At 43.8% G+C, this 15,751-nt stretch overlaps 1 protein-coding gene across 6 annotated transcripts in view; it reads right to left on the reverse strand.

Moving 5' to 3' along the window:
* Positions 1-855: 855 nt before the first annotated feature.
* The window catches only part of MYLK (myosin light chain kinase), a 285,327-nt gene continuing 270,431 nt past the window's right edge, over positions 856-15,751 (reverse strand). For 4 of the 6 annotated variants that reach the window (XM_043473160.1, XM_043473157.1, XM_043473159.1 and 1 more), the window contains 5 exons: positions 15,492-15,644; positions 12,939-13,062; positions 6,992-7,121; positions 5,407-5,538; positions 856-2,891 (listed from right to left, as the gene is read on the reverse strand). In XM_043473160.1, the coding sequence (XP_043329095.1) occupies positions 2,641-2,891; positions 5,407-5,538; positions 6,992-7,121; positions 12,939-13,062; positions 15,492-15,644 (790 nt within the window). In that variant the 3' untranslated portion in view covers positions 856-2,640. Of the gene's footprint in view, positions 2,892-5,406; positions 5,539-6,991; positions 7,359-12,938; positions 13,063-15,491; positions 15,645-15,751 lie in introns of those variants that run through there. The other 2 variants (XM_043473161.1, XM_043473163.1) reach the window with 2 other exon arrangements.

The raw sequence follows: 15,751 nt of genomic DNA on the forward strand, positions 1-15,751 counted from the left end.
GTAAGTAAAGTTAGGGCTGACATAGAAATTCATTTAATATGAAGCTCTGCAATGTAAGGAATAATCAATATTCTTTTTTTTAAATATGTTTGGGATGAGAACAGGATGAAAAGAAATTATTTGTTATTTTTCAGAACATAAGGTACATTTTTCACTAGCAGGGAATAAAAGGTCTTTTTCTTTAAAAATAAAATCTTCTGAGTAGGAACACTTGTGGATTGTGGTTGTCTTAAAAAATATGAAACAATTTAACATTATCCGGACAATGGATTCTTTCCAGACTATACTGTGGAATCATAGAATCATCTAGTCCAGCATTTAATAGTATATCTTGATTCTTCCTAGAATATTTACAATATTGTTTGAATACTCAAGACATGGGGGGACTCCACCATCTGTTCTCTGATAACAGACTTACTACAAAACAGGAATGATGGTTTCCTGAGAACAAATGCTTCAATATCAAGACATGCAAAGATACCACTTGGCTGCCAATAACAAACTGCTCCAAAGTTACAAACGCAGACCAAGTGTTGGTAAGTAATATTAGTTATGATGATGATTTTGTGGCATACTAAAAATGTCAGATAGATTTTAGCATTATGAGGGTACTATAGATAATAGAATGTAATTGAACCAAAATTATGCTCAAGAGAAATTTTGAAGTAAATGTGCAAATTAGGCTACCTAGTATAAACTAGAACTGCCTAAGTCATTCTGTTCCTTAGTAAAAGATAACCACATAAATCATTTATACAGCAGAGAGTTTGTTATTAGTTTCTGAGATCTATTTCGGACATCTACAACTGGTGGTGTGGAAAGGAAAAGAAGGCTGCAGAGACTGAACAAACAGCATGCACTGTGGTATCCTTTATTTAAAAATTGTGAGCTAACTACAGTTGTAGTGTTCTCATTTACCATTCTGATGGCATAATAAACTGGGAGAACATTAACACAACTTCAAGAAGGCATCAAAAAACTTGTAAACAAAAATACACACCACACATGCGCACACGTATACAACATACACGCACACAAAGGTTATAGTCTAGATACAATGAAAAGTGATGAAGAAAAGCTTTGAATGCTCTAAATCAACTTTAAAATGCTTTATTATAATAAACTGTGGCAATACTGTGGCTATTATGAAAAATATTGTAACTGCTTAAAAAGCAAAATACTGGCAATTTGAAACTAGCAGCAAGAAGCAGATAAAAATAGAATGGAAGATAACATAAGACTAAGTAACATCAAAATTCTAATGCTGATACTGTGTAGGATTGCACTGAAGTAATTTAAAATTGGTTCTTATAGAACTCTTTAAAAGTCCCTTGAAATATTAAACTGCTGCACTTTACAAATAGTGGATGAAAAGAAAAAAGTATTTGGAATGTTACACACACACAGAGGAAATGTATTAGGCATATCAGTTTATGGTCTTTGTTTATGACCTGCAAAAAGTTTTATGAAGAAAAATTTAAGTGCCAATGTAGTGAAAGAAAGTTAGAAATTCCTAAAGATGCAAGTCTGAGTGCATGTATCAGGTTAAGAATATATTTCAAGGTTGGGGGCAAGGCATGATTGATGCACATCCAAGAAGAACTTTGTGGAACCCAGACGGTAGACAGAGCTGTTTGGAACATGTTTAAAAATGAAGGTATATTAAACTCAGACTGTACTGACTGAGATTTCAAAGTACATGGAGTTCTATAGCTCTTCAGTTGAAATCTGTTTCATAGTGGCCAATAAATAATTAAGACTAACTTTTTGGCAAACTGCTTTTTCATACATTCAAACACAAAATCTTTACCACATGCAGAGCTGATATTCTAAACAGCACAAATAGGAATCCTGGTTTCAGGGGAAAAAAGCACATTAACAAGGATTTTTTTCCCCATAGGTTCTTATAAAAATGTCTGAAGCTGCTAGACATCTTCAGAGGGGATAAGTTTAGATTTCCTACTGATTTTGGAAGAAAGGAGATTTTATTTTTTAAGGAAGCCAGTAATCCATGAGCAGGAGACATATCTTCAGAATCTAGGAAGTGTCCCTAATGCTTAAACTCCTGGCAAGTCCAGATCCAGAAAAACTGGCAGGCCGAACAGGGGATGGAAATAAAAAGTTCAAATGTCTATGGTATACTTTGGAAATAATGTGCCTCATAAGTTAAAATGGCTCAACTGCCTGCAGAATGAAGTGCCACAGGCCTGCAGAAGACCCAGTTCCCTGGAGGAGGAGCTGGGGAGTCCCCATATCTAGGGACCCTTGGGCCAGCTGTGACCAGAGGGCCTTATTTTTCATGATGCTTTCAGTTGGGGAATTATGACTTTGCCCAGATAAAGCTCCCTTTTGGTTACTTTTCCTCTAAAATCAGTTAGTCAGAAAGTTACTGGTGATTTCCCCAAATGAAATCTAGCTGTACTAGTATCTTAAGGTGCCAGCTAATTTAAAGTAATGCCCATCAATAACGCTACTGGGTGTCAACCACTGCTGCTAAAGAATCAACCCCCAAATAACCTAACTAAATAATCTATCACACTGGGTGCTTTTACTATCTTGCGGGTTTTTTTTTTTTTTTTTGAGCTTTAGAGAAATAGTCTTTGTAATATGACTTAGAAACTGCTTCTCTCTGGCTTTGTTTCACTCTTCCTCCTCCTCTTCTCCCCCTTCTCCTTCTCCTTCCTCCATGGTTTCCACAATGAGCTCTGCTGTGCAGGTGGCTTCTCCAAGACTGTTGACAGCCTTGCAGGTGTACTTGGCATCATCATCCCCGCAAACATCACTAATGATTAAAGAGCAGTTCCCATCCTCGTCGTAGTCTATCTGGAAGTGGCGGGACTCCCGGATTGATTGGTCATCTTTGAACCAGACGACTTCAGGGTCCGGGTATCCTGCATCACAGGGAGGGAGCACAAGTTGCAGAAACTATTATTTAAGGTTTTCCTGCACAAACTCTTGAGCTACCTCTAATGATTAAGGGGATAGAGGGGGGAAAATATGTTAGCTTTTAGCATCTATTTTGATATTTACACTTAAATATGGGCATATATTGTAAATACTAATGTCTGAAACTTCACATCAGGTATTGTGCAGGTATCCCACTTCTCATCCATGTAGGGCTTGTGCCACCTCCCACCTTAATACAGATATAGATTATTCTCTGGAACACTGCCCCAACTCTAATCACATCCCTAGAACTAACTATCTTCTTGGATTAAAAGAAATTTTTTTATCCTGTATACAAGTTGAACTTAAGGACTTCCCTGAAGGCACAGTGTGTAAGAATTTCCCTGCCAGTGCAGGGGACACAGGTTCAATCCCTGGTTCGGGTAGATTTCACATGCCATGGAGTGACTAAGCCTGTGCCCCACAGTTACTGAGCTTGCATGCTGCAACTACGGAGGCCCAAGTACCTAGAGCCCGTGCTTCACAAGAAAAGAAACCACCAAAACGAGAAGCCTGAATGCCGTAACAGAGTAGGCCCCTCCTGCAGCAACTAGAGAAAGCCCTGAAGAAAAAGCAACAAAGACCCAGTGTAGCCATAAAAAAAAAAGAAAAAAGTTGAACTTAAATTTAAATTTTAAAAAATGAGAGTCAGTAAAAGTGGGTGCAAGAGATCTTTTGAGGGCGTTGGGAATGTTTTAAAATTGGATTCTGATAAAGACTGCACAATTGTGTAAATTTCTAAAAATAATTGAATTGTATACTTAAAATGGGTGAATTTTATGGTATATAAATTATAATTTGAGGGTGATAACAACCTGTAAAACATAAATTGGAGGAACTGATTATACTGCTAAGAAAAAGAAAGCAGTATTTGTCTTAATCTGATCCAAAGACAGACAATATGCCTGTAGATAAACTGACCACACTGATTATTAGTCTCATTTTATGTGTTAGTCATATTGCTGCAAAGTTCAGCAATAAAAATGTTTTCTGCCTTCTAATTGACTTGTTTCTAAATTTTTGGAGACGTTGTTTCACAGGACAAAATTGTATCCCCAACTAGAATAAAAATTACACAGAACAACTTAAGAATTCTAACATTTTTTTCAAGTAGAATTTTGTTTTTATTGAACAGCATCCATATGCTTTAATTTCCCCTCAGCACTTCAGTCAAAGTAATGCAAATACCAAGAAAATAATCCCAAAGAGAAAAGTAAGCAAAAAGATAATTATTATATGATATTTTCTAAAAATTAAAGGAAAAAGAACTTAAGACCCAAAGACAGTGGTGATGGTGAGAGCTACAAGCTGTGGCCCCCAAGCTGTCAGCAGAGCCCCCTCTCAGCACTTACGCACTAGCAAAGGCAGCACATCCACTCTTTGAAACAGTTGGATGAAACACATGAAAGATGATGGTAGGCCAGGCATTTATAAGCCAGCTTGATAATATAGTGATGCAGGAGAAAACTTGTTTCTTCATTCCTACCTTTGGGTTATTTTACCCAAAAGGCATTATCTAGTCAGATTGCTGGAGACTCTTACAATGTGGGAGGCACAGTTTGTTCTTTCTGCTGTCCAGTGCTCTGCTGCCTTGGGGCAGTTGGTCTGACTGAAAGTGGCAGAGAGCCCTGCAACTGTCACATGACAGTCACAGACTTGAAGCAGAGAGGCCCGTCTTATCTTTCTAGAATGTTGCAGTCTGTGGAAACTTAAATGCTGTGTGTCACCAACACTGCTGACTCCTCAGGTGCTCTGCTAAGATCCCTTAGGGCTCTTTGAGCTCCAACAACTTCCTGTGACCACATTATTTCTGGCTGGTAGAGAAGCACAGGGCAGACAGGCCAGAGGCCTGCATCCCAGCTTCCCTCTGTCTGAAGTCATACCGCAGGCGCTCTCTGCACTTAAGCAGTCCCACAGCTTTCCCCCATGACTCCATGACATATTTAAAAGATTTGAAAGGTTTCCCCTTTCTATCTGTGTCATCTCACAGAGTCCCCAGAGCCACTCAGGGCATTAGACACTGTCTTACAGAGGAGGGCCTGGGCTTCAGAAGAGCTGAAACACTGCCCCAGGTCACACAGGCCGCTGATTAACAGCAGAGCTGTCTTCTCCCCATACTATGCTCTGCACCAGCCTTCCTGTGAGAGCCTTTTGTGGTCAATTCACATGCTTCCAGGAAGCTTGCAAAGCTCATTTCAACAAGCACGTTCCAGAGCCAAATAGGTCCATGATAAACCACTTTTAACTTGGGTCTAGTGGCTGATGTAAGTGGGTGAAATATCAGAGTGACTAAACAGCACTGTTCTTCAGTGGGTGGAGGGGGGCAGCAGGCCAACTCCTCCTGACCCGTTTTCCCTCACAGCCTGGCTGTTCCAGAACTGACATCTTGCCCAGGGCACACAGCAGGGGCCCACCAGCCCGCCACACCCCCTGTACAGGGAAGAACAGCTACAGACTTACCTTCAATCTTGCAGTCAAATCTAGCAGCACTTCCCTCCACAACTTCTAAATCACGAATGGTCTTAGAAAAGTAGGGTTTTACATGGGGCTTCTCCTCAGCAACAGCCTCCAGGAAAGCTTGGGAGACATCTTCTAGAAGATAGGGAAGAGGATGTGGTTATTTCTTTATTCCCTGTTCTCTCCTCTTCCCTGGTTTAAAAGAACTGACTTTTTTTTTTTCCAAGTTGTTATGATTTAGCAAATAATGAAGCTTAGAGGACTGAATCATAAGCACACCTTTCTCCTGGGGACAGGGTAGCCTGCTGCCAAATGGTTTTGGCAGAAGAGAGAACTGTGACCAAACTGGGAAAATGTTTGGACTTACCCCTCCCTTATTGCTGACACATTGGAAAAGGAAATAATCTTTAAAAAGGATTTTTGGCTGCATTTCATGCCATTTCAGGATTCAGTTGAGGGTATCTAAGAAGGACAGGAGCGCACCAGCCTACCAGCCCTCCCCCTACCCTCCTCCCGTGGTGGCAGCAGCAGGCCTTTCATCTGCTCCTTGGGACAGAAGAGCCAGATCTTAGACGCGTTGTCGACTTGCCTATTGCCTGCTATGGAGCAGTCTATTCCACAGGGATACTGCCTTCACAGTGTGTGACTCTGGACCAGGATTTGGGATTGGTCCAGGGGAAAGCCGTAACTTGGAGGGGTTCCTGACCCTCTCCTTCCCCTTCAGGCTATTTCTGGGTCATCTGGGGAGTGGCAGGGGTGGAGAAGGAGGGACCAGGCCCATGTGCAGCACAGTTGGTCCCCGGGTGCATCAGGGCAGCTCAGTAAGCAGTTTCATCAATTATCCCTCATGCACAACGGGATCTAGACTCAGCTTCTCACCTCTGGATACCAAAGGCATCAGGCAGCAGGGAGGTGGTGTCTCAGGCTAAATGAGGCACCTCAAGATGATAGAGGCCGGACCCTACATGTATCAAAGCAGGAAAAGGCCGAGGCCTTCACTGAGGAGATGGATGGGGCAGCATCTCTAAGACAGTGGGCAAGCAACTAACCCTGTTGGACTTTAGGAGGGGCCCTGCCAATCACCATCTACCCAATTCAAACAACATGTTTCAGCATCACGAAAACTACCAAAAAATATGGACTATCTGAGTTAACTTTTGTTAAAAGACAAGCACAACGACACATTAAAAAAATTGAAGCATATTTTTTAAAAGTACACCACTATATGCAACTTATTTATGTCTGCCTGTCATACAAACATTGCTTTTATAATAAGAAGGAAACTTTTCATGCAGTCTTTGCTAATTCTTATATAAGACCATCTAGTTCTATTAGACAAAGAATAACTTTCCTTCTGAAAATAGTTCAACCTCAGGTGAAACAGTTAAAGAGCAATTACTAGATTTAGTAATTATTGTCAGGGCAATGTAAAAGTAGTTTTGAATTTTTCCTTGTAGGTTGTATTAATGACAAATAAAATCAATCTCCCACCTTAAAGAAAAAAAAAAACAACTCTAAATCCCCCTCCAACCCACAACCCTTCCTTTCTCACCATCTAGCTGAAGAAAATCTCTCTGGAGTCCCTTACCTTCAGATTCTAGTTTTTCTGCATTGAGCGGGCTGGTTGGTGACCCTGTTGAGGATTTCCTGCCACTGAGCCCTGAGATCATTGCCATAGAGGACAGTCTTCCGATGGCTCTCACAGCATTGCCCGTTTTCTGGAAAATAGACACTGGCGTTGGGCTCAGGCGGTGTCCCTGGTTCCAGCTGAGCAGCTCAGGGAGAAAAGCCCAGCCCGGGAGAAGCAGTTGTCCCGGAGATGAGGGCTTCCCGAGTGCTGAGCTCCGCCAGAGGAGTGAGCCCAACCTTGCTCTGCTCAGCACTATCAGCGTGTCAGAAGATGTTCGGAGAATGGAATGGGGCCTGGAACCGATGTGTGCGTTAATGTGACTAAACAAGGTCAACATGAGACAAAAACCCTTTTCATACTGTGCTTCAACTCCCATAAAAGGGATAGTTTATATAAAGCAACTGCGGGCTGAGACAGCTCCAAAGACTTATTGCGGACGGGGCCCAGTGGGGCTGTTTCTCATAAAACAATGCTAGTGATAGGATTTTAATTGGGCAAGAGAACAGTTACTACAGATCCCACAGGTCCTGTTGGAAAGACAAAAAAAAGAAAAAAAAAAAAAAGCCTGCTATTGACCATAGGCAAGTAGCCTCTTCAGGCTTAACTTCTCTGGGCTTCAGTTTCCTTCTCTTTATAAGGAGGGGGTTGGACAAGATGATCTCCAAGGTCTCATCTAGGTCTCTTCTAGTTCTGTTTATGATTCAGATACTTAGGAGATTTGGGGAAACACTCTGCTGGCCCCAGCACAAGTTTTCAGTGGAGTTCTGGAGGGGTGTTCCTCCCTGAGGTACACCCAGGCATAAAAAAGCAGCACCCAAAGAAATGAAAAGTGTAGCACTTGGCTTTTCTGAGTCGAGGGGCCTTGGAAGAGGACAGAATTCCTACTGAAAAATATGCCAGGACTTGAACATTTCCTTTGTATTGTGAAAATTCTACCAAGCACAGGATTTAGGTCAAGAAGTCCCTAACCATACTTAATTGTGTCTGTGTTTCTCACCTTTAAGATTCTACCCCTTTCCTAAGGTCAATGGAATGAAAGACTAGGATAAGAAACTAAAGCATAACCAGTGCTTTCCAGCCCTGCACCCGAAGCATCTTCTGAGGTATCCAGATGCTGTGCATCCAGGGAGCAGATGTCATCACAGACTGGCTACTGAGAGAGGGAGGAAATAGCCTGTGCAAAGGCAACGGCTGGCACTTACCTGCTGGACCTCAATCTGTGCTGGAAAAGCCATTTCCTCCTGAATTAACTTCACACACTAAAGCATTTCAGGCAGGCAAGTATACTTCAGTTAAAAAAATTATTTCAAAAGTAAAGAATTTCAGGGTACTAGGGAATCATACAGAAAATGTGTGTATGTGTGGTTTAAGCAGAGACCTACTCCTGTAACCACAGTCACTTTCCTGTATGTCACATCCATCTTGGCCATAGAGTCCTTTCATGCACTCGACAGGCATTCCATCTCGCCCTGTCCTCTGGTCATCCACTCTCTCACATACACACTGCAGTGTGGTTATGCCCCTGGCCCTCTGGCCCACAGTGAAGCTAGATAACTCTAAAAGGAACCCAGGGGGCCCCAGGTGGAGGTGATGAAGAGAGAAGAAGGTGAGGGATGATGACCCACTGTGTGCAGAAGCACTGTGGCCCTGCAGAGAATGCCCTGGCAGACAGACCACCTGGCAACTTGCACACTCTTCTGGGAGAAGCTGTTTGTTACTGGTGACATCATTATCTGTTCTGCTAGCTGGAGTGTGGGGAGACCCAGCTCTTCCCAGGGGAGCTTACCCTGACCTCAGGAATGGCTCAGAGGTGGTGTCAGCCACAGCAGCCCTCCGTACTGAGTCCACATCGGACTAGACTACTTCCTAACCAGCCCTTCTCAACTCTCCATTGTCTTCATCCAACACAGACTAGCTTGCCCTAGGCTGGAGTCTCTAAACTCAGATGGTTCATTCCTAACAAGGGACAGGTTAGTTCTCTAATCACTGACTATGCTTTGACCTTGTACAAGTCAGTTCCCCTCTCTTGGCCTTATAGTTGGACAGGAAGATTCGAATCTCCCTGCAGCTCTAGTCTTCTACAGAAAGACTATGATTCAGACATACAAATGGTAGCAGGGAATGCTTCCCTTGAATCCATGGGCTCTCTAATCCCAAACACCTGGGGGCAGGACTGTCTTCATTTGTATGGTGTAGAAAAGTGAAGTCTTTCCTCTTCTATTAACAAAATGGCTCATAGGAAGCTATGAGAACAAGGCAAATCAAACTGTTACATTTCAGAGGAGGCAGCAAATAACAAACAAATAGACCACACATTGGGGGAAATTTTCCATCAGATGGAGCGATAGACCATATAATTCTAAAACAGGGAGAAATGTAAGCACTTGATAAGCAAAATCTTAAAAATAACCTATACATCAGAAGTCAATCTTTGGAAGCTGATTCATGGAGAAAAAAAGTTGGTGGGGAAGTTATTTATCAGAACTGGAGAAGAAAAATATATGTTCTAGCTTTCCAGTTTTATGCCTTTGAGCTGAAAATTGGTTGCTGCTTTGCTAACCAAGATTTTTGGAATGTTTAAAACATCACCAAAGGAAGTTTAAATTCTTGAGAATTTCCATCCTTGTCTTGAGGAAGCCTTTTTTCTTATTGGAGAGCAATTGCCTACACTGGGTTTCTGTGTTCTAGGCGGGCAGAGTCTGTTAACAGTTTTCCTAACACAGCACAGACTCCCTCCCCTGGGAAAGGCAGCAAGGATGACTAACCAGCCTGGTTTCCCAGGACTGAGGGATTGCCCACAATGAGAGTTTTTCAGGGATAAAGCTGAGACAGGCCCTGGAAAATCCAGGCAAGGTGATCCCCCTAAAGCCAGGCAGACATCATGGGCCCTACCTGTACACCAACAACCCCAAGACTACAATTTCCCTTGAGAATGCATATTATCTAAATGTAATGGCCAGGAGTGCTGTATTCCCTGGTGGCTCAGTGGCCAAGAATCCTCCTGCAATGCAGGAGACACAGATTCAATTCTTGGGTTAGGAAGATCTCCTGGAGAAGGAAATGGCAACCCACTCCAGTATTCTTGTGTGGAAAATCCCATGGACAGAGAAGCCTGGCAGGCTACAGTCATGGGGTTGCAAAGAGTCAGACAGGACTTAGTGACTGAACAACAACAAGAAGGGCCAAGGGTACTCCATGCAATATTGAGTCCAAAGCCTTCTTCCCCAAGGCCCTTTGGTCCATAGTACTGAAGTCTTTATGGTTCTCAGAGAATAAAGACAGCTGCCCACAAGCTTCCAATTCATAATCCTTTGTTTTCATTTTGCAATGCAGAAGCCCTGTTGTCCTGCTCAACTTGCCCACCCTCAATGCTACTGCTCATCACCATGTCTTTTCAACATTCTTTTGATATAAATAAAAAAAAAACCAACCCTATTCTCTTTCAGAATAACTTCATTCTAAGATCAGTAATATGATTAGTCATCTATCTATTGCCTTGCTTGTTAGGATTTGTTCCCATTTACTACCTTCCCCTTTCATGAAAACCACACCTGAATGATAACTAGGAACCATTTCTCATGCAGCTGTAGAGTCTGGGCCACCTGCCCCTCTCCCTCCATCACAGTGCACCCCTTTCTATTCCCCTCCACTGTACTCTGCCTCACCACACTGAGCCTCAGTTGCTCCAAGAGGGAACCCCTACTCCAGGGATACCAAGGTCTTTCCACCAATGTGGAAAACATTTTCCTAAGGAAGAAATGTAACACAAGATGGTCAGAGGCAGCTGAACTATTACCAGCTTCAGGGACATTATGTGTTGAATGGAATTTGATAGACTACTTTTCTATGTAATTTTATGAAACCTAACCACTGTTTCTGTGGAAAAGCTATTTACAAATGCTGCTACCTATATTAAAATAGGAAGTTAATGCTCCTTCTCTGAATTCTTCATTTTCTTTCTCATTTTCAAAAAACCTTATGGCTAAAAACACTATAAACAGCAAGAAAAAATGTAAGTGATTAAAATATCACCACAAATTATGGTTTCCTGACCCATCTGACTGAAAAATTCCATTTATTTCCTTTGGAATCTCCATATCTCTTCTCTGCGCCTATCCCTTGGGTTTAGGTTCTTTCTGGCTTTGGTTCACCAGCAGATGTGTGGATGCTCCCAGAAGCTTGACGTGATAAGGCTGCCCTTTAACCCACAGCCTCATCCAAGCAAAACCCAGTGAGATTTCCTGCTCTGAGGACAGCCCCACCCCCACACCAGTCACCCTATGCACTTCAGAAATACTGCTATTTCTTTGAGGCCTACTGGCCACAGGATCAGTCATAAAGCCAACCCTTGATTTTGTGGCCTCTCCCCCCATTTTTTAAAAAGAACATTTGCTACTCTGATTTCACTGGATCCTACTGGCACCGGAAGGTGAGGTAAGCAGCACGGCACTCCCACTCACCAGGTACTTGGGGAAAGTGAGGAGATCACTCAACTTCAGGAGGGGATAACCAAGAACTGACTCCCACTGCAGGGGGTCTGCTGAGATGTGCAGAGGGTGGAGTCCCTCAGACCTACACTCCCAAAGCCCCTCGCTCTCCTGCTTCTCTCAACCTTTGTGGTTTAGTCACTGTGTGGCAAATCACCAGTGTCCCAGTTGCCCCTAGAACAGTGATTTCTTTTTCTCTGCCACAGAGGCAAGGTCTAAAGCCCTGGTCCTCCGAATGCCCAGCTAAAAGACTTCTCCTGTCAGGCCGGCATGACCAGGGTGAGGTCCGGCTCATAGCTCTGAGCTTTTTCCTCCGTCTGTGCTGTTATCCCCTCCTCTCTGTGTTTTACTCATGTTCCATGGCCAACTTTAAACTCCTGCCCTTGGCAGCCTTTCCTGACAACCACATCCAACTCTGGTGTGATTGGCTCCATCCTCTGTCCACACTCACATATATGGGTATGGAGAAGTATAGTGATCGTTTATAATTCTTGCTGTGTGTTATGTCCTTTTATGTCTATTTGCTTTTCAGGTCTCTTTCACTATATACTCACTGAGTATAGAAACCATGTACCCTCCAGCAGCCCAGGAATTTTATACTACTAGCAGTGATAATAAAAATAAAATAGAGGGTGATAAGTTCTCTATGGATTCGGATGATAATTTTCCATCTGCTAACAATCAGAGGCAATTTGTGTCATTAAATTGTGTGTCGTTAAGACTGTGTAACTGGAGCTAGTCTCTGGGTTTGAATGCTGGCTTTCCCATGCTTACTAGCTGTGATCCTGGGTGACTCCTAACTTTTTTCTGCCTTGTTTGTCTGAGAATTGGGGATACCAGTAGTACCTGCCTCCCAAGATTAAAACATAATTTGCATAGAAAGTGCTTTGAATGTTCCCTGACACATAGCCAGCTCTCTGTACATATTAGCTACTGATCTCATTTGTGAACACTTACTATGTGCCAGGTAATATACTAGAGGTTAGATGAAGATCATCTCATATAATCCTCAACGATGCTGTGATTTGGTGCCACTATTATCCCCATGTTATAGATGAGTAAATGAAGGCACAGCAAGGTTATGTAACTTGGTTAAGGATTTGCAGCTAGTAACGCACAACCCCCCATGTCTCTCATTGTAGATCACATGCCCACCTCCTTCATGGTAAAGAAATGTTAAAACCATCACACTGCCTATAACAAGATCACATTCTCCAGGGTTGCCAAATAGTCCTGCAAGTGACATTGCTCATCCCTACCCACAGAGACATGAAATGTCAGTCTTGGTCCCAGGCTATTTCAGAAATAAATGTAAACATTGTTATGGAGTGAGGTCAGGGCAAGTTGGGAATGAGGGTGGCTTGAATAAAGCAATTATGAGGGGCAAGAGACCAGTCCAAAGTGACCCCTGCCATTACCTGCCATTTCCTTCTTGCCATGTACTTCTTCATCCGGTCCTTGGAGAGTTTCTTGGCCTCCATGTTCTTGGTGTCTTTCATTAGCCATGGATGCTGAAGGCACTGGGTGCAGTTCAAACGGTTTCTGATAGAGGCAGAGATCAGAGGATTTCTGAGCAGAAGGGGACCTCAGAGGCTGCTGGTCAGACCAGAAACAGGAGGTCACCTGTCCCTAGACACACCAGGCAGAGCCCATGGCTGTCTGCTCCCAATCCATCCACTGTGATGAGAATCTTGGTGATCCTAGCCTTTTTCCTCTCTTGGTCTGGGTTACACTAACTAGACCCAGGACAGATTAGTGTTAAGAAGGCCTAAACACTGATGGGCAGCTGGAGTCTCATGACCTGCCCTTGGGGTCTAGAGAGGCTAAGTGCTGGAGGACGGACATGTCTTGGAATGACTGGTATCATATTCCAGGGTAGGTCACATGAGGGCTGAGAGCTGTGGATGCCGGATCCTTCTATCTCTTTGTCTGATGGAGGGAAGAGTGAAACCTTAAGTCCAAATCTTCGAAAATCAGTGAACTCTCATGTCTTATGGTGGAGTATCAGATTTTTTCCTATTAAAACTCAAAAGAGGTATGTCTTATGTTCAACCTATGAATTATGACAACCTTATACCTGCACTGAAATTCATTTAATTTTCTGAAAGCTCTGGGAATCTAGACATATTTCAGGGCCATCACCTTAATTATAGAAGGACTAGTAAAGTCCAAAGCACCAAGTGCTAACATACGTAGAAAATGAGTAAAAGTAAATTTGCTAAATATAGAAAAATGTAGTGATCTTTATAAGTGGATATGGATTATTTTAATTTTCTTATATTCAAAATTTGTACAATTTATATATATTTATTTATAATAGAAAACATTTTTAAAAGTGCTGATAGATGGAGATTTCTGGTTGAAGACATACTGAGTTTGAATTTATGGGAATCTAGTGTCTTGATCTATATGAAATCAATTCTTGGGTGAGTCCATTTTACAAGCACAGAGGAGCCAGCACATTACTGAATAAACTCAAGGTCAGATGAGAAGATAGGTGATATAAATAATACCTCATTTACCAAACCGTGGGTGAACGAAGCCTGGTTGATAGAAGCTATCCTTGGACCAGAGTCATTAAGAGGGAGGCTTCTATCTCCCTGGGGCACCTTGGAAGCAGGGATCCCTCACAACAGAAGGAAATCGAGGCCCCCCACAACATCTGATCTTCCCTGGGTCAGGCCTACTCCTGATATAAAGACTGGGATAGCAAAATGCTAAGAGGACCTCACTGTCAAAGAGTGTGGACTGTCTCCTCTGGTGAGGAGTTTGGTCCAGAACCACCTACAAAGGACCAAGAGGTGGGTGCGTAACCAGAAAACCAGACAGAACCACTTAAGAGACCCCCTAACCTCATTCCTTTAGCAACTGCACTCTCCTGTCCCAAACAGGATTTCTCCCAGAGTAGGCAAGATGAGGGACAGCCTCGGAGGGGCAGGGCGGCAGGGGAGTGGAGTTGCGGGGGCGAGTTTCACCATCTTCTGGGGAAATGCCTAGAGCTGCTCCTATGGCCAAGTGGGACACCCCGTGTTTGAGCCAGGCCTTGCATAATCTGGCCACCTGTTCAAAGAGTGGGTGAGGAGTCCAGTAGCCAGTTGTCCCCACCTAACACTCCCACTGCTCCCTTCCCTGGGGCAGGACAGTTCTCCCGCACACGCACAGCCCCGCTTACCTTCCTGCTGTGATGGAGCCACTTCCCTGCTCCACTGAATCCCGTCTAGCCACATGCGAGACCCCTCCTCTGCTCTAGCTTCCTCTACTGTTCCAATGCTTCTCTCGCTGAAATACTGATGAGCACTTTGGGCATCTGACCTTTCCTCACAGCCTTAGGCTGTCTACATGCCTGAACACTCCAGCCTCCTGATGTCTGCAGATGTTTTATACAGTCATCCACTGACCACCTTGGCAGGTCTGTGCAGCCCTGCAAGATGGGGCTGGGGAACCTCACAGGCTGCACTGTTAGTGGGACAGAGACGGAGCTGGGATAGCAGTCTCGTTGACCAGTGGTGGAAGGCACCTGGCTGTACTCAGGCAGGCAGTTCTTACATATTATAGCTACTAAATAAGCATCAAGCCAGAACAGCTGGGAGTATGATCAGGCCCCACAAATAGGATCTCTTCCCTGAAACCCTAGAAGGGGGGGTAAGGTTTTAGCAGGATTGCTGCTGGCCACAGCTGTACATGGAAAATAAAAGGGGCTGTCGTTATTCATACATGAGCTGCCTCTTTCCCTCAACACTCAGTCAAGGGTTGCTTTTCAAGAGAGGTGTCTGTGCTTCTAAAGACAGGAGAGTGTCTGGCCCCAGGGAGCAGGGGCCCAGGAAGACCTCTTTCTGGGCCCTCATATACACCATGCCCACCCTCCTGTCCTTGGGTGCAGAAGAGCCCACCATAGGGAAAGGAAGTCACTGCCTCTGGACCCCAGTCCAGGGTGTGGGGAGCCCCAAAAGACTAAAAGCCCAACTCTTTACTTCATATCCTTCTTCAGCAAGTTGCTGATAAAATCCTTGGCATCATCAGAGATCTCGTCGAAGGCCTCGTCGTCGAAGTCCCAGGTGGCTGAGGTAACGTTGGCTAAGGTTTCGTTGTCATTGTCACCCATGAAGGGGGACAGTCCACTGACCCTGGGGGATAAGAGAGGACAGCAGTGAGTGTGGGGGGCCGGCAGAGAGGGTGGTCCCCCAGGGGAGCGCTCACTGAGGTCAGAGGTGAGGGCACCCCCAGCTCTCAG

The sequence above is a fragment of the Cervus canadensis genome, chromosome 7 (genome assembly GCF_019320065.1).
Source record: "Cervus canadensis isolate Bull #8, Minnesota chromosome 7, ASM1932006v1, whole genome shotgun sequence".
Classification (NCBI taxonomy): domain Eukaryota; kingdom Metazoa; phylum Chordata; class Mammalia; order Artiodactyla; family Cervidae; genus Cervus; species Cervus canadensis.